This window comes from Cololabis saira, chromosome 11 (genome assembly GCF_033807715.1).
Source record: "Cololabis saira isolate AMF1-May2022 chromosome 11, fColSai1.1, whole genome shotgun sequence".
Classification (NCBI taxonomy): Eukaryota; Metazoa; Chordata; class Actinopteri; order Beloniformes; family Belonidae; genus Cololabis; species Cololabis saira.
Genome location: NC_084597.1, coordinates 13,613,185 through 13,632,979, shown reverse-complemented (window position 1 = coordinate 13,632,979; position 19,795 = coordinate 13,613,185). Strand labels below are relative to the sequence as shown.

Sequence of the window (19,795 nt, the reverse complement as noted above, 5' to 3'; positions counted from 1 at the left end):
ATTGAAAATGTGTACATTTTCTCAAAAAATATAAATAAAAACAGACGATCGAGTGTATGCAAGATTTCATTGTCAGTTATAATAGTCTGGATTTTTTTTTCTATTTTAATTTTTTTCTTTAGTTCAGTTTAGTTTTAGTTAATTTAACAAGTGCATCAGAAGTTTTAGTTTTAGTTTTAAAAATTAAAAAGTAAATTAGTCTTACTTTAGATTTTGTTTTAGTTTTTGAGATATTGACAAAAACATCTAGGATGGATTTTTTTCCTTTGAGTAATTAGAAGAACAGAGTTTTAGCTGCAATTCTTTTTCATTCCAGTTAATTTTGCATTGTTCATTTTATTTTTTATTTAGTTTGCATAATAAAAAATCTTTAGTTTTCAACTTTATTTCAGTGAACAGGCTGTTTCTTCCTCTGTTAGCTTCAGCTTAAGTTTAAGGTAACTATAATAACAACACATAGAGTCGCGTAAACAATGAAGTACCCACTCTTTCACACTGCAGGGTTCAGTTTTCATAGTAAATGTTTAAGTTCATTGCATTACAGAAAGAAAATTACGGAACAAGTGTGGATGCTTTGGAAAGAAAAGCTTAATTTCCCTAACAAGAACATGATAGCCCACCCTAGGTGTGCAAACCACAAGATTTTTGGTACAGTTTCCTTTGGACCTGACAAGAAAAATTGAGACATAAACGTTGTTTTGTGGCCAAAGAACAGGGGTATATCTTGCAAGAGTTAACTACATATCAGTAAAAGCATCTCATTCCCACTGTTCAGTACGGTGGTGGAGGGGTTTTGCTTTGAGATTGTTGTGCAATATGTAGTCATTCCTAAAAGGGCTTCTCGGTTTACTTATTTAAGCTGGATCAAACACCTTGACAACTCTTGGCAACAACATGACATTGACCAATGGTGGTTAGTGGCAATTCTTTATTTACCCTGCAGGACTTGATAGAATTATGTTTTTTTTCTCCAAAGAAACCAATTATATCATGTCATTTGAGGTTAGATCACTAAATCAGCTTGGTGTAACATACAGTATGGATTCGCAAGTCTGAAGCAATGATGTTTGTCCTAGGGCACTGCGTGACCATGTTAAATGGAAGCAAGTTAGGTCAAGAAATATAGATAGCACAGGACAGGATCCAGACAGAGATAAGTGACCAGCTCTGGAAGAAGATACTACTTTTTTATTTTTTTTCAGAAACTGCACAGCAAAAAAAGGCTAACATGCAGTAATGTTTACTGTGAAGGTGCATTTATATCAGTACTACATTAGGCATATTTCAAAAATTAGTAATCAGATATTTTTCTCATACACAGATTGGTGAATTGCTCAGCACCATTCACCCAGCCAACAAAGCCAACCTCACAATCTCCTGCCCTGAACAAGGCGACTGGAAAAACTCCAACTTGGAAAAACACAACCTGCAAGAATTCATTAACATGAAACTAAACTCTGCCCTCATCCTTCCTGAAATGGAAGGCCTCTCCGAATTCACAGAGTACCTATCTGAATCAGTGGAGATCCCTTCTTCTTTTGACTTGCTTGAACCCCCAACATCAGGTGGATTCTTGAAACTCTCCAAGCCGTGCTGTTACATTTTCCCAGCGGGTCATGGTGACTCTGCTCTGTTTGCCGTAAACGGCTTCAACATGCTTATTAATGGGGGCTCAGACAGGAGGTCATGCTTCTGGAAGCTGGTGAGGCATCTAGACCGAGTGGACTCGATCCTCCTGACCCACATTGGTGATGACAATCTACCAGGCATCAATAGTATGTTGCAGAGGAAGATGGCAGAGCTTGAGGAGGAACAGTCACAAGGTTCAACAGCTAACAGTGACTGGGTAAAGAACATGATTTCCCCAGATATTGGCGTCGTCTTCGTGAATTTTCCTGAAAACCTGGATAGCCCGGAACCTAATTACAAAGTGCGCAGGACGGTTGAAGAGGCAGCATTTACCCAGCAGTTTCTAAACAAGCTAAATCTGAGGATTGAGCCTTTGCAAAAGCCTGTGGGAAATACTATAGAACCAATCACACTTTTCCAGAAAATGGGTGTTGGAAAGCTTGATATGTACGTGCTTAACCCATCAAAGAACACTAAGGAGATGCAGCACTTTATGAAACAGTGGACAGGAAGTGAAAAAGACACAACTTCCATCTTGCTTCCCAATGGGAAAGAGTCCGAGTTCCCTGTCTCTTACTTGACTTCGATCTCCTCACTTATTGTGTGGCACCCTGCAAATCCTTTGGATAAGGTTGTGCGTGTTCTCTTTCCTGGAAATGCCACCCAAGATCACATCTTTGAAGGTTTAGAGAAGCTGAAGCACTTGGAGTTTTTGAAGCAGGCAGTTGTCACTCAAAAATCCCTGTCTTCCAGCGTGCAATCAACTCCAACACTAAAACAAGCAAAGATGAAACACAGAACAGACAGCAAAGAGAGCTTAAAATCAACCCCAAAGCCATCTCCAAGCAAAACCATCAGAAAAGAGTCAAAGGAAGACAGACCAGAGAAGGCAAAGATTGACGCAGAATCAGCTCAAGAAAAAACACAAAAGACAGAGAAAAAAGAAAAACTCCCGCTGAAAAAGGAAAAGGTAAAGGCATCGGAGAAAGAATCAAAAGCAAAGGCAGATCAAACTGTCTCAAATGCAACTCCAGAAAAAAAGAAGTCTGAGGCAAAACCAAAAGCTGAAAGAATTGTTAAGAAAGAGGCCAAAGCATCTATGGAAAAGAAAAAAGAGGTAAAAAAGGAAGTTGGGAAAAAAGATGAAACCTCCAAACATGAGAGTAAGAAGGATGAGAAAGTAAAGAAAGAGGAGACAAAAAGAGTTTTGAAAAGGGATATCAGAAGAGATTCCCCCATGAAAGAGAAGCGGGAAGAAAAGAAGGAGCAAAAGAAAGATGTCAAAAAGACATCTAAAGACATAAAAAAGACATCAACTGCAGGTGAAGACAAGAATCTCAAACCCATGAAGAAAGAAGATGCTTCAAAGAAGGATACAGGAACTCCAACAAAGTTTAAAGACAAAGGAAAGTCTAAGGTGACAAAGAAGGAGAACAAAGTTGACAGCAAAGTGGCAGCAAGTGCTGTTACCGCTGCCGCTACTGCTGCTGCTGCTGCTACTGCTGCTGCTGTTGCTACTGCTGCTGCTGCTCCTTCTGCTGCTGCTCCTTCTGCTGCTGCTCCTTCTCCTGCTCCTGCTCCTTCTCCTGCTCCTGTCGTTGTAGAGGATCCAGAAGTAGTAAGATCTCTGATGTCCTCCCCAGAAGACCTTACTAAAGACTTTGAAGAGCTCAGAGCGGAAGAATTTGTAGACAATGATGCAACTGTTGTGGTGCCCGATGAAGAACTGATACAAAGCAAAGAGTCACCTGAGGCATTAGAGTCTGTTGATGAGGGTATAACCACAACAGAAGCTGAAGGTGACAGTGGGGAGACTCCAGACGAACAACCACTTAAGGGGAAACTTAATGGCAGTGTTTCTGAGAAGTTTGAAGATGAAGGTACCGTAATGGAAGAGACACCTGAGGGAGGCGATTATGAAGAGAAAGGAGAAACAGAAGAAGTTCATGAGCCACAAGCAATGGTAGTAGATACAATTATTCCTGCCCCTTTTGTAGATGAACACCAGCCGGATCACGAATTGGAAAAAGAAGACAATGTGGAAGACATTGATGATGTGACTAATAAAAATGTGCAAGATCTGCAGCTAAGTCCAAGAGAAACAGAGAAGCAGATACTGTCTGCATCTGCCTCACCCAAAATGTCTGCATCCGCTTCACCCAAAATGTCTGCATCTGCTTCACCCAAAGTGTCCTCGCCAATTTCTCCTGCTGCATCTATCCATGATGAAATGCTGCCAGTTGGCTTTGAGAGCAGCACGGCTTCAGATGATGAAAACAAAGATGAAGTTCCTGAGGATTATACAATCACATCGGGCCACACTCAGTCCACCATTGACATCTCTAGCGTGCCCACTCCCTTGGATGAGATGTTGACTCCTAGGGACATCACAAGTGATGAAGCCACCAATGATGAGACAGAGTCTCCATTACAACATATTGGAAGGATTGAGAAATCAGCATCGGGAGAATTTGATAAAAAGAGTCTCTCTCCACTTCAAGATAGGTCAGGGTCAGATCATTCCCAGAGTGATGCCACAGAAGGCCAGGACTACAATCATTCTGCTGCTACAATATCTCCCCCTTCATCTCTGGAAGAGGATAAACTTTGTAAGGAGTTTCCTTTGGAGGGGAAAGCTGAAGGACTTGCAACAACTCAAGACTCACCAGAAAAGTATGACTCAGCCAGGCTCAGTTCAATATCCGCAACAACTCCTCTTGTTCGTTCTCCATCAGTGGAATACAAGGGTACTTTTGAGCACCCTTCAATGTTTGCTCCTCCAATAGAACTGTCTTCCATGCTGGCAGGGGGCACAAGAGCAGCAGCTGATTTCTCCATGAGCCCAGATGACAAGACTCTGGAAGGAGGTAATTCGCCTCAGTCTTCTGGCCACACACCTTATTATCAGTCACCAGTAGATGAGAAAGCAGGAGTCGTACCACCTGTGTCAGAAGACAAATCACAGGGTCTGATCATTGTCGAGGTCACAAGTGATAAAGAGGATTCCTCCAACAGAGTTACACCTGAGCCAGAGTTAGAATGTTCCTTGCCAATCGAGAAGATAATGTCCCCACCAAAGAGCCCATCACCACCTGAGCTGAAATCCCCTGAGAAGATGGAAAAGTCACCCTTAGATATAGATTCTAAGAAACACGGAGAAAATGGCCATTCAATCCTGTTCTCAGCACCACTGACCAAACAGGAATCTGATGCCAATCTATCCTCAGCTTTTAAAGAAGAGAGTAAGATGTCTATTTCAGAGGGCACTACATCAGACAAGTCTGGAACTCCCCTGGAGGAGGTGGTAGCAGAAGACACATTTTCGCATCTAGCGTCAGCATCCACGGCATCCCTTGCCACAAGTTCATTACCGGAACCAACAACTGGCTCACCTTCCCTTCATGCTGAAGTTGGCTCACCTCACTCAACAGAGGTAGATGACTCGTTGTCTGTCTCTGTGGTTCAAACTCCAACCACCTTCCACGAGGCTGAGGGATCTCCAACCAAGGAAGATAGCCCAAGGCCTATGTCTATCTCTCCAGACATTTCCCCAAAAACAAAAAACATACCACAGGACACAAAATCTCCAGAGCATTCTACTATGTCAATAGAGTTTGGCCAGGAGTCCCCCGATCACTCCTTAGCCCTGGACTTCAGCAAGCAGTCTCCAGAGCACCAGTCAGTGGGCAGCAGCTCACGTGCTACTGAGAATGGACCAACTGAGGTTGACTTCAGTCCCTCAGATGGTACAGAGGTGAAAGCATCTGCAGACACCAGATTTGCAAAGGAGCACCCTTTCCTTTTTGATGAGATTGATTCGGTCCGTGCCACTTCTGCAACCCCATCTGATGCATCTCAGTCTACTCCATCTGTCTCAACCCCCTGTCAAATGACAGAGATCACACGTACTGTCGTGGAGTCTCCAGCTACTCCAAAAGCATCATCTCTCACCCTTTCTCCCCATTCTAATGAGCCATCTCCAGTGCTAGGAAGTTCCCCAGCTAAAGTCAGTGCCAGTCCACCTTTACAATCTGTGGAACACATGGCTAAATGTGATTCACAGCAGAAATATGACAAGTCACCTTCACCTCCCCAAACCACTTCCCCATCCCCCTCTTTTAATATTTTCAAAGGAGAAACACTTGTCCAGACAGAAGAGGCAATTTCTTTTACATCTGAGAGTTCCATGCGTGAGAAAAAATCTCCTCCTCTGAGTCCCAAAGTTTCTTTACCATTACAGCTACCTATCTCCACTGAGCCATGCAATCACAGTTCTGTCTGTGGCTCTAGAGAACCAGATTCTACAAAGAGGAGCCCCTGTTCTCCATCTAAAACAGATGTAGACCTCTGCCTAGTCACTTCTTGTGAGTACCGACACCCCAAGACTGAGTTGTCACCGTCATTCATTAACCCCAATCCTCTGGAATATTTCATTAATGAAGAGAAGGCTTTGGATGAGGAGAAGCCTCTGGCCAAGTCAGGAGGAGGGCCACCACCTCCAGGAGGTAAGCTGTCTGCCAAACAATGTGAGGAGACTCCACCCACATCTATCAGTGAATCTGTTCCATCGCAGACGGACTCTGATGTTCCACCAGGGACGGAAGAATGCCCTTCTATCACAGCAGATGCAAACATTGATTCTGAGGATGACTCTGAGACTCTTCCAACTGATAGAACTCTGACCTACAGGCATGGAGATCCTCCTCCAGTAGCACTCAGGGACCCAGCTCCAACTTCAGGCCATCATGATGTCTGCATGGTGGACCCAGAGGCTCTGAAGGCTGAGGAAAACCTTCACAATGCAAATACAAATGGAGTCGAGAAGCCCAGCAAGAAAAAGTTGACGAAAAGGTCTTCTCCAGCTAGGAAGAGTGGTCTATCAAAAGTGAAGGACTCAAAGACTGCATCTCCAAAGAAGGGTGTTGGAGAAGGGAAAGATGCCAAAAATGCAACCAATACCTCTGCATCCAGAGTTGTAAAAACTGCTGCATCAGGTAACAAACTTTCATCACTTAGTCTATTTGCTGTTTCATTTTCTTTTAAATGTTTTGAAATTTGATTTAAGAGGGATGTATATTTTTTTCAGGTGTTGGAAGTGGAAAACTGTCATCTCCCAACTGTCCTCCCATGTACATGGATTTGGTTTACATCCCCAATCACTGCAGTGCCAAGAATGTGGATGCTGAGTTCTTTAAATGTGTGCGGTCGTCTTACTATGTGGTCAGTGGCAATGACCAGTCAGCTCAGGAACCAAGCCGGGTGGTCCTTGATTCTTTACTGGAAGGAAAGGCCCAGTGGGGAGACAATATGCAAGTATGTATCAGCAAGTTTGTATTAGCAAGAATATGTATATTATGGACCCAAGAGGAAAATTAAAGGAGCTGTATGTAAGAGCAATAATAAAACAAATCATAAAATGACCCCGATATGTCAACAGACATTTAAAAATCATGTTCATTTCAAATACTTATGTCACTGACAACAGCACTCAAGCCAGGATATTCCAGTTTAAAAAGAGGAGTTGCAGCCCTCAACTGATGTTTATGTTGTCATTTTTTGTTTTGGCCTGAAGCTCCACCCTCCACCTATCTCCCAATCACCAATTCAGTATTGTTTCGGCATCCGGGTTGCCAGCTCGCTCTAATTATCGCAGCCATGGCAGCCTACGTTCCTACTGCATTCTGCAGCCTACCTGGCAACCTCTGGTCGGGGGGAGGAGGGGGAGGGTACACGCCGCTCAACAATATTTTGAAAGTGACTGCAGTACCAGTTTTGGCCATTTCTTACAGACGGCTCCTTTAAAGTCAAATATATAATATCCTAAAGTAATCCCTTGCCAGTATAGTTGTATTTGCTATTGATGAATGCATTTTTATGTCCTGAAATTCCTTGAATCCTTGAATTACTTTACGCCCCATAGAAAGACAATTTCTAATTTATTAGATCTTTCTTTAAAGATCATTCTTTTTTTAAATGTGTTCAATTATTTTTCTCAAGTCTTTCCTATGTTTACTTCTCAAAAGCTGCTGACACCCACACTTTCAAGCTAGGACATATTTGTTAATGTTTATCTCATTTTGTGTGAGCGTCGAGCGTGTATCCTGAAATAGAAAAATTAGGAATTTTTTGTAGCAATTCTGTTCCACCTTTAAAGGTAGTTTCAGAGGCCGAACTGAGAGGACATAAGCTCTGTGTGTAAGGGCCAGGTGGCGTTCACGGCCACCAGTGAGTGAGAGCGCTGAGTTTTGTAAATGGCGGCTTACGAATTATGTGCATACAATTAAATTCACATGTCCAAATATCTTAACTGAAAACCAGCTGAAGAATGAATATCCAAATATCTACAGCCCTAAAGAACAGAAATGTATTTCTGTGTTGTTTCAGGTCACTCTGATTCCGACTCATGACACGGATGTAATGAGGGAGTGGTACCAAGAGACCCACGACAAGCAGCAGGAGCTCAACATCATGGTCCTGGCCAGCAGCAGCACGGTCGTCATGCAGGATGAGTCCTTCCCAGCTTGTAAGATAGAAATGTAGGCCTGTTCTGCAAGAGACCAGGAGCGACCGTTTTCTGCAAAAGAAATCCAACCATGTAGCATAAAGCCTAAACAGACACTTAAACACAGAATAAGATAGAAATCCAAAATGATGATTAACATCATTTATTACACAATAACTGCAGATGGGGGACAACCGTCAATCTGATTCTTCTATGAGTGGATTGAACAGGGGAAGATAAGAAACCAAACAACCCAGATTACCCATCGTTGAGTATTGAGTTTCCTCTCAATCTCTAGACCAACATTTATCGATCTTTTAATCAATTTAACTGCCTCCGGGGTACAAATCTTCCCACATTTTCTGTGTTCTGAAACAATGGCTGTTATTCAAACCAAAGCATAAAGTAACACCTTTTTTCTGTTTCTGCCTTAGGGAATCCAAATGAATGTAGAGCTAGCAGAAAGATTGGACAGGTTTCTCCAAACACCCGAGGTTGATCCTAGAATGACTGTTCAAAGGCTACGAAGTGAAATAAAGTTTAGAAATTAAAGATACACTTGACACCGATGAGCATTTTGCTGATGCCTATCATCATATTAATCATGAGAAAGTCAGAGCGCTGCTACCATTATGAAACCTTTTTCCTTTGTCTTTTAACTTAACTAGGTTTTATTTATTATTCGATAAATGCCTGTATTTGTCCATTTTACGTTGCTGCTTGTGTATTTTGGAATAATTTATTATGTTGAATTTAAATTATAAAACTTGATTGTCCAGAGAGCCTTTTACACCGTGCAAAAGGAAGTTGCTTCACAACACCCTCCCTTGCCTTCGTCACTTCTGTGAAATCTCTTCCAAGGACTGGGCTTGAAGATTGTTTCTAGAAGAAAAAGTCAGATCTTATTTCTTGTAATTGTTTTTTAATGTAATCAATGAGCTAAGGGAGAGAAAGGGTTTTACGGCTGTAAAGCTCAGGAGACAGGATATTTTCATAAACCCTAAAATTTCTTGTTTTTCTAAAGCATTGTACTGTATTTATAAATAGTTTTGCTTGTAGAGTGGTTGGGAAACCCGCATGACTTATGCTACTTTAGGATTTTTCTCTTTTTTTTTTTGTTTTAATGTTTTTAGCTCAGACTTACAAATTTAGGACAACATACACTACACATGTGTTTCAAGAGAATGAGGAGCATTGTATGAGTTTTTGCAAGTTGTGCTATGACACATGTATACCACACTAACTTCAAATGAGTACCAGCAAAGCTAAAGTGATTTAAAAAAAAAAAGAAAGAAAAGCACATTTGCTGGAAACGTAGGCCAGAATGACAGCGAATTAGTTTGTACAAGAAGCATGAGGGAGGCAGCACAGAGACGTGTACGTGAGTGACGTGTGTTTTAGACGAAAGTATGTGGAGTAAAACTAGTCACTTTAACACAAACACGACACATACCAACCCAACAGTACAGAGGCCGCACATCAACCGACGGGCCACCTTCTGGAGAAACATTTAACAAACCACAACACAACAGTCAACAGGCATGGGTGTTTTGGGCCCTTAAGTGGACTCATCCACCGAAGTAAATACTTCTGAAGTGACGCCAGGTCTTCACGACAACCACACCACAGACCGGTTTTCCTGCAGGAAAATGTCAAACTAACATCAAACTTACTCTCAACTTGAACTGACATTTCTCTTTTTCTCTTTCTTCTTTCTCTACGCTTCTTTATCTGCCTTTTTCTCCTCATCTTTCACCCAGGAGAACTTTAAAACTGTTTGTCTGCAGCTGTGTGGTATATTTGTCTTGTGATCTCGCATCCTCTTTGCCCTTTCCCCCCAAACTCCTATGTAACCTCTAGCAATTAGTTTCGAGTGAAAATATCCCTTAGTGCTTTCTGATCTTTGTGTGCAATACTTCCTCTACTGAATCCATGTGGCAAACCTATTGTAAGACGACTCACTACTATACAGTAAACATTCAAGGACAACCACAATAAAAACTGTTGTGAAGAAAAAAAGGACCGACTTGTCTGAGTCTTCTTTCAATTCATAGATTTCAGTGGCGTTAAAGACATTTTATTCTGTGCATTATTAAACAAGCCAAAGTCGAACCCAGAGAAAGCAAACTACTTCCTCTGATAGAAGAAGAAAAGAATTAGGATGGCTGGCCAGGATAAAGGTGACTATGTTCCAGTTGCAAAATTGACACTGGAATCAATGCTAATTCATAACAACACTGTATTTAGTAAAAACAGCAGCATAGCGAGACAGAGGCTGTTGAAAAGGGATCAGCACTTCCCGTCTTGGAATTAAAGTTGGGGGTGTGATGTTGGCACCCTGCAGGAGGACAAATGGCTTCTTAGAACATGTTTGGTGATTTAAGTTCTGATCGTTAAACAGAATTGATTGCAAATATACATCATGGACAGAGCCTTGATGATTTATGAACATCTGTGTGTTACAGTCTGATTTACTGATTCCACTGTGGCATTGCTCCAGATTACCCAGTTACCTTTGGTTTAGTGAAAATCAATGTTGATGGTATTAGGACAGGAAGCGGTTGAGAGAAAATCCAAGTAAATAAATCCTATGCATTTTTATTTATTGAAAGAGATTCAGAATAAATTTGTAGATTTGATACTCCCATAACAAGTTCTAAAATGTTTAATTATTCATGCAAACATTAAGAGACGATTAGTTTTAGCTGAAAAATACATAATGCAATTTTATGTCTGTATATTAATGTTCGCTGGTAAATGTAATCTCTTTACTTGCTGTTGGCAGTTAAACCAAAAGTTAATTTTAGATCGTGCATCTACACTATGAAATATTTAAAACATAAATATTTAAAGTGTAAGCCCATTGCTGCATTTATGCATTCTTATCGTCATGTAATGAAAGTAAATAAGAGGGTGTTTGCGTGTTTAATTACTCATAGTTTACACTGTGTATGTTAAATTTAGCAGTTTACTTTGTATGGAAATAGTATAAATATATTGAACCGTCCCTGCGATGGACTGGCAGTTTTTCCAGAGTGCATCCCCGCCTTTTTCACAAACTGCTAGCTGGGATAGGCTCCTGCAGATCTGTATGGATGGATGGATGAATGTTTTGGGGAAGGCTCTGTTGGTTAGCTGTCTGAAGACCTTACTAGGGTTAAGAAATATTTTTATCTCAACAAGCATGGATTGCTATAAAATGTACAGACATTCATAATTCTCACGTCATTAATCCTTCTGACTTCATGTGCTTTTGAGATAACCTTTCATTTAATTTAAAGCACAATGGCACCAAGCAGTGTTTTATATAGAAATATTCTGAATGGTTCTTTACTCCACAAGTAGGTACTTGGTGACTGCGGGAAGAAAAAAAAAACTTTAATGTGAGGAAGCCTTGAACACAAGCTGGAATAGAAGAACATTGGCTTTTACTTTTTGAGAAGAGGATTTTTAAATTATATTCTGGACTTCTGGAAGCTAAAACATAAAATTAAAAAAAAAAAAAATAGAAATAATCTCTCTTGGTGAGTCCAGTCAGAACTCTCTGCAGCATATGTAAGTTAAGATGAGATAAACTTTATTGTTCCGAAGGAAATTTGTTTTGGTCTTAAAACTGCTGAACACAGCTGCAGATATACCATACACACTGGAGGTTCAGCAAAGATAAAACATCCGTAAGCAGCAGGTTCATATTGCACAGTATAAGGCACATAGGGAGACAATGGACTAAGAAAAAAAATAGTCCAAAAAGTAAAATGAAATTCCTAAAACCAGAGGCAATAAAGACTAATAATAAGGTATGCTGAAGAAATGTGATCAGATAATAAAAATTAAGATAGATATGACTTTTAGTTGTTTAAGAGTGTTGTAGATGAAGGGACGAAGGAGAGGCAAAGTGGTTACTTTTGTGTCTGCTGGCTCTCTAGCTTCTTCCTGATGGTAGTGTTGACGGTCATTGAGGATTTTGCGGTTTTGTTTGATCACTTTTCATAGCAGTTTGAACAAACATGCAATTTTGTTTGTTGACTGGATCATTAAGGTGCCATACCAGGCTCAGGCTGCCATGCCGTACTTAATGATACTTCCGAGCACAGCAGTGGAAAAACAGCAACATATTTATTCGCTAACCCCAAATAGGCTCAACCTCCTGAGCAAATGAACTCTCTGACCCAGCTTATAGAGACCACGCATGTTCACACCATTTTAGTCTCGCATCCATAATCCAGTGGCACATTTATCAATAACAACACTGCCATGGGTCCTTAGCCCTTTAGGATCCGACAGCGTTTCTTTTGTTTCATTCATGTTTAAAATAAGGTGTGGCCTGTCACACCAGGGCTCGGAGGAAATTATTTCCTTGTGGTAAATTGAGGGATTGTACGACGGAGTATTAGGGCCAAACAAAAAAACAAAAAAAGGAAATTACGAGAATAAAGTCATAATGTAATGAGAATAAAGTCATAAAATTATGAGAATAAAGTCATAATATTACGAGAATAAAGTCGTAATATTACGAGAATAAACTTGTAATATATTATAAATGTATAAATATAACTTCACAAGATGCTCAATATTCTTCATTTTAACACAGGGAGAAGAGGCTCTTCCTGTTAGAGTTCTCATAAATTACCACTTTATTTTCATAATATTATGACTTTATTCTCATAAATTACCACTTTATTCATTACGACTTTATTCTCGTAATGTCACAACTTTATTCTCGGAATTTTACGACTTTATTCTCGTAATATTACGACTTTATTCTCATAATATTACGACTTTATTCTCATAATATTACGACTTTATTCTCGCAACATTACGACTTTATTCTCGCAATTTTACGACTTTATTCTCGTAATATTACGACTTTATTCTCATAATATTACGACTTTATTCTAATTACGACTTTATTCTCACAACTTTACGACTTTATTCTCGTAATTTTACGACTTTATTCTCATAATATTACGACTTTATTCTAATTACGACTTTATTCTCACAACTTTACGACTTTATTCTCGTAATTTTACGACTTTATTCTCATAATATTATGACTTTATTCTCGCAACATTACGACTTTATTCTCGCAATTTTACGACTTTATTCTCGTAATATTACGACTTTATTCTCATAATATTACGACTTTATTCTATTACGACTTTATTCTCACAACATTACGACTTTATTCTCGTAATTTTACGACTTTATTCTCATTATATTATGACTTTCTCGTAATTTCCCAAATTTTTTTGTCTTAGTTTGGCCCTAATACTCGTAGTCGTAGGATTGTCATCTCAATGCAGCAAGCTCAGAACAATCGTGTCGTCCGATAATTTGATGATACAGTTGCTCTTATTCTTGATTCTGCAGTTATTCTTGATTCTGCAGTTGTCAGTGTACAGAAGTAAAGAATACAGGAGAACTGCCACAACCCTGCGGTGCTCCTGTGTTACATTGTTTGATCTCTGAGAGGGAGATTATAACCGTGACCTGCTGTGTGACCCGGCTGATTGGAATGATTAAAACCTTTTAATAACCTGGGGATTCGCGCCCATTTCAACTAACTTCAGTACAAATAAATGCAGCTGAATTGTATTAAAAGCAGAGCTAGAGTCTATAAATAAAACCTGGGATAAGCCCTAGGATCTTCAAGGTGTTTACTGGTGAGGTGAGTCATGATGGCATCCTCCTGTTCTGCCTGTATGCAAACTGCAGGGGGTCCATTCTGATGGCAACCTGAGTTTAAAGTATGTGAATAATGAGTTTTTTCAAAGCATTTCATGACAACAGATGTTAAAGCTTTTGATCTATAGTCATTGTTATTACAGTATGTGATCATCTGGAGACTGGATGTGTTTTTGTCTGCATGCTTGATGCTTTGATTACAGTAATAAGGTAAAGAAAATCAATGTATGGGCAATATACATAAGGAGAAATAAGATAAAATTTCAGATATATAGTTAAGCAAAAAGAAATAACTAGAAATATGATTTTTCCTCCTGAATGTAGTAACCTGACAGACAGCTCATGTGACTCTGATTTAGAAAGAGCAGATTATGAAGAGCGCATGTCTCCACACCATCACTTGTCTCTCAGTGAGCAACCACATACCATGTGAATGAATATACAGCATACCAGCAAGTGCGCAGCTTTTATATTTCCCTGCATGACCTATTACATTATTTAACAGCTATGCAAATGAGAGAGGATTCCAGGCACGTCTACAAATCCAACACACATCCACAGGGTTTTATGATTTTAGAAGAAAATCAGTCACAGACTGAGCACGCCTGCATATGAATGCACATCACGAGTAACGCTACAGATGGATCTGATTCTGCCGTCGAAGGGCAGTGGCTTAATAACTGTGGTGGGGTGCAGTCACTACCAGCTGTTTTATTCTGCTCTAAAACCATGTGAGACGGGACATTTATTAATCATGATGGGATACCCCAAGGCACTTTCCAAAACCAAAGGGAAAGGCACACAAGGATAAATCAAAGAAAATGTAAGAGCTACGACCTGCAGGCAGAACCTGGCTGTTTATCAGGGGAAATCAGAGTATGTGTTAAAATAGAACCCCTACATACAGCATAATGATTTTATTTCCTGTTGATCACATCATCTAACTGCTACCAAACAAAACGCTCAGCTTGCACTCTAACTACAGTTTCATATGTTGTATGTAGTAATCTGTCTCTGTCTACGATGTATGCGAGAGAGCAAGTTTTAAATCAGTGCAAGCATGCATGTGCAGTTTAAGAGACAGGGACTCATACACCTTGCAGGAAGCCATAAATTATCTAAAGGCCCTGTGTCTGATTGGCTGAGCAAGCAATCTCAGCTGGATGGGCTGAGATCGTGTTGCCAGGGCAACAGAGGGGGAACTTCCTTGTCACAGTCTCATTTCCTCTGCCTGCGATTGTTTGTTTAAAAAGAGGCACTGCTCATTTTGTTACAAAAAACGTCTAAATGGCTTCAGAATTGGAGAAGAGTCCAGTCCTCCAACTGCCTTCAGAGGAAAAGCCATTAAAGTATGAGGTTCTATAATGGATTAAATACATAATTCTACGTATAATTATGTATGTACATAATTCTGTAATGGATTTAACACATGCACTCCATGAACACTAACATGTTTCTTATAAAATTATAAAATAATGAAAACAAAAGTCACAGGCAGTCAACATTGAGCATGTCAGGCCTTAAATTGAAAGGTTTGACCCAGACATGGCCTTAACAGCAGAGCTATTTTTTGTGGATGCACGTTCTGTTGTGTAATTCTGCATAGGTCAGTGGGTACATTGACATGAAGTGACATGAGTAGGCAGTTGCTGCAGCCCTGTGCAGTGTTTGGTGGCTGTAAATCAGTGTGACGGCTGTAAATCATATTACTGTCCACATTTGTATCATGACAGTAGTTCTATGTATTTCATACATAGTTTAGGTAATCAAAAACCATAATCTGTATAAAAAGAACTGGACAAACCCACTCTGAGGGGCACCTGTAGATTTTCTGAAGAGTGCTTTTGAAGCCTGTTTGTCCTCACTCTGTGGCGCTATGTGATGATGATAATTGGTATTACTTTTCATTTAGTAATGAAATCTGTCCGAGCATCCTCATTTTTAAATCTCACTACCAAAATGACATCTGAAACAAGGGCTGCCAGAGCTGTAATGAGGACTAGCAGTGCTCTGCTAGGACCCGTGGCTACTGGGCTTAGACCTGTTGTAGTTGACCAAGGCTACCAGCATCATGGCGTGACATACTGTGGTTGCCAGCAGACTTCTAGCTGGAAGGACCCTGAAATCATCCACCTGTTGGCACTTTTTTGTAACTCTAAAATGCAGTTTTTGTCTATTTTTGTCTTTATTGTGTATGTAATCTTTATTATGCAACGTTATATATTATGCAACATTATAGGAGAATAACTCAATCTTTTCAGACATAAATATGTATAATTGTTACATTTTTATTTACCAGTGTGTCTTAACATATTTCATTTCAATTTTATTTATTCCGTATCATGGAAATGGTAGTTCACATACATTCCATTCCATGATCGAAAAGGGGGGCAAGAAGAAGAAAGCCTTATATTACAAGCCCCTTTCTCAAAAAAATAAAATACATATGAAGATGGTCTGTCCGTCTGTTCAACAGCCGCTGCTTATATAATACCAAAAAAAAATAATGAAAAAAACAAAACAAAACAAAACTAAAAATAAGAAAACATACACAATAACTCACCAACAACACCAAAAACAAAAAAACAACAAAAGATATTTTACCCGTTAAATTCATATTGACTAATTGTGTGGTCTTTATACAATTTCTGGAACTGGTGAATATTTTTACAATCCTTTAAATCAATTGTTAAGGAGTTCCATAATTTTACACCACATACTGAAATACACATTTGTTTTAAAGTGGTGCGTGCAAACGGATGTTTAAAATCAAATTTCCTCCTATGGTCCTTATTTTCTGAACTAAACACAAAAAAACGTTGTATATTTTCAGGCAATATTCTGCCTTTTGCCTTGAACATAACTAATAAAGTCTGTAACTCAACAATATCTTTCAGTTTAATTAATCCTGCATTGATAAAGAGTCCATTGGTGTGTTCTCTTGCCTCCTTTTTATGTATGATCCGTACTGCGCTCTTCTGTAAAATAAACAAAAGCTTGATATTTGTTGTGTATGTATTCCCCCAAACTTCGACACAATAACTAAAATAAGGCAAAATAAGTGAGCAATACAAAATTCACATTGTCTTACAGGGCTGTACAGTGCGACAGTTTTCATCGCATTTGCGAATAAAAATCATCCGGTGCGAAGAGAAATATGTATCCACTCGCATTTCTGCGAGTGAGTTGCGCTGGGGTCATGTTAAAAAAAGTTTGAAAATCATTATGAATGTCTCTTGACTTACATCAGCCTTTCTCAACCGGGGTATCGTCAAAAAAATTACCTATTCTGACATTTCATATATAAATACCGTATTTTCGCGACCATACGGCCGGGGCGCCGTGTGGAAAGGCTATTAATACTATTAATACATCCATGATCCGACCGCGCGCGCCGACTGCGCCTCGAAACGCGGACCAAAATCTTACTCCGCTCAGAAGAAAGTAGTACCTTTTTGCGGTCCCGATCACGGGACTCTAGCAGGGTTTTGAGCTCTGAACTTTTAAGTCTGGTGTAGAGTTAAGCCTTACCTTATTAAATTAAACCTTTTTCGGGTCGTGAGTAGGATAAACAGAGGACAACTTCTGCTGAGTTTGAGAGTACTTTACTGTCCGCTCAACAGTGTAGGATTTTAGAACATCAACACAGGAGCTAGTGCTGTATCACTCCGCCCAATCTAAAACATATTAACAACTACAGATAAACTGACTAGTGTAATTATAGTCCCTGATTTACATCAGAATATAAAGAATATATTTATAAAATAATGAACCCTGAATTACCAAAATAACCAATATAAATCTCCTCTTACACTTATAAGGTGAGCATGAATCAATCTTTTTTATGATGTAAAATTGTATGTATTTATTTACTTTTATTTATTTATTTAATTTTAGTGGTTAAATTTCTGGAAAAGAAAAAAGTCAAATCATACATGAGAGAAATTATTCAGTTTGTGGCAAAATATTTTCATTGTATGAAACTGAAGATGCATAATGCAAACCTGACCTTTACTTTTAGTTCAGTTTGTGTAAAAAGGTTGGCCTGGCTTTCTCTTTAAAACTTAAACAGTTATAAAGCATTACAAACTGTTACAATAGGGCAAACGCACAGTATTGTTTTGTATTTTGTGTCTTTCAAATAAAAGACAATTTTTTCCAGTCATATGTTCCTCATTCAAGGTTGTTAAAAAAATAATGCTATAATATCGTATCGTTATCGTGACCTCAATATCGTGTATCGTACCGTATCGTGAGATTAGTGTATCGTTACACCCCTACTAACTGTCCACCCGGGTGTGCTAGTAAATTTTTATTTGTGCTACTAAAATTTTTAACTTGCTAGCACCAGTGCTACCATTCAAAAAAGTAAGCGTACAGCCCTGTCTTATAATCTAAAACATGTTTCACTTTGTTCAAAACAAAAATATTCTTTGATACCTTAGTTTTAACATAATTTACCTGAGATTTCCATGTGAGGTTTTCATCTATAATTACACCCAAAAATCTAAACTGATGCACTCTTTCAATATCAGATCCATCGATACACAAAGACACCTTTTCATCCTGCTTCTGTTTAGAAAATACCATGAACGTAGTTTTTTTTAAATGAAGTGATAACTTATTCTTATCAAACCATTTTTTCAATTTAACCATTTCTTTTTCAATGCTGTCCATCAACATTTTCAAATTGTCTCCTGAACTAAAAAGATTTGTGTCGTCCGCAAACAAAACAAATTGTAATGTTTTTGAAACCTCACATACGTCATTAACATATAAAATAAATAGCTTAGGTCCAAGGACCGAGCCTTGGGGAACACCACACTCAATTTTCCTGCACACAGATTCATTACCAGCAAACTGTACATACTGTTGTCTGTTCTCTAAATAACTGCACGACCATTTCAAAACAACACCTCTCATCCCATACATTTGCAATTTAGAAATTAAAATATTGTGATCTATCGTGTCAATTGCTTTTTCTAAATCAATAAATATTCCTACTGTGTATTTTTTACATTCAATTGCTGTTATCTATTCTACTATTTTCATTAATGCTAAGGATGTTGATCTGTTTGTTCGAAAACCATACTGACTCTCACTCAGCAGTTTGTTCTTTTCAAGAAAACTATCAAGTTTTTTCACAAACAATTTTTCAAGCACTTTTGAAACTTGTGAAAGCAGAGACACTGGCCTATAGTTAGTTAAACTGTGTTTGTCTCCTGTTTTAAAAAGTGGAATAACCTTTGCAGTTTTCATTCTGTCAGGAAAAATACCTGTACGAAAAGAAAGATTGAAAATATACATGTTATCTATTTTTTCCAAGAACGTTCTGGACATTATTTGAGTTAAAGAAATAAATGCATAGTATGAAGCTTCCTTTTGAGCCTAACATATAAACTTTTGGACTGACAAGAAATCTGACTAGCTGAAGAAAGCCATCTCCTCCAAATACATCTATATGTGGGAAAACATCAGTGGTGTTATGGCAATCTATCAACAAAAAATTCCATGTGAGGGAATTTGAAGCCATTTCCAACTCATGCTGGTTCCGAAAGAAGTGGTCCGACAGGGAGCTGCGTTCAACACTTTATTTTGCATGTGCAAAGCTTAAAAAAAAAAACACCTACAAAAACCCGGGTGCTGACGAGCCGGTGTATTATCAAAAAACAACTACACATTAAGCTGCTGTATAGAACAACCATACGGACCCACACAAATTCTTTGTGCACGGTTGAAAAACTGTGTGGCTTCCCAGCTCCTAATTCCCCTGCACCTGATCACCTGTGTCTCCCTTAACTAACCTCTGATTGACAATTACCTCCTATGCCCACAGGTGTGCAGGTGATGCAATGACAACCTCCACCCACACATACACACACAGCACAACTCTAAATTGGCTACAAGTGGCATTGTCATAATTTTGGTAAATGTTCCTTGAATCTAAAGTTTGCATGTCAAGCTCCTCTAACGTTGTCA

The 19,795-nt window shown here is 39.0% G+C and overlaps 1 protein-coding gene across 1 annotated transcript in view; it reads left to right on the top strand.

Annotated features, from left to right (window-relative positions):
* map1b (microtubule-associated protein 1B) overlaps positions 1 to 10,144 on the top strand; it is a 28,114-nt gene extending 17,970 nt beyond the window's left edge. Inside the window, exons 5-7 of the mRNA XM_061733772.1 lie at positions 1,322 to 6,623; positions 6,716 to 6,942; positions 8,014 to 10,144. Of these exons, the coding sequence (XP_061589756.1) occupies positions 1,322 to 6,623; positions 6,716 to 6,942; positions 8,014 to 8,169 (5,685 nt within the window). The 3' untranslated portion in view covers positions 8,170 to 10,144. The remainder of the gene's footprint in view (positions 1 to 1,321; positions 6,624 to 6,715; positions 6,943 to 8,013) is intronic.
* The last annotated feature ends 9,651 nt before the right edge of the window (positions 10,145 to 19,795 follow it).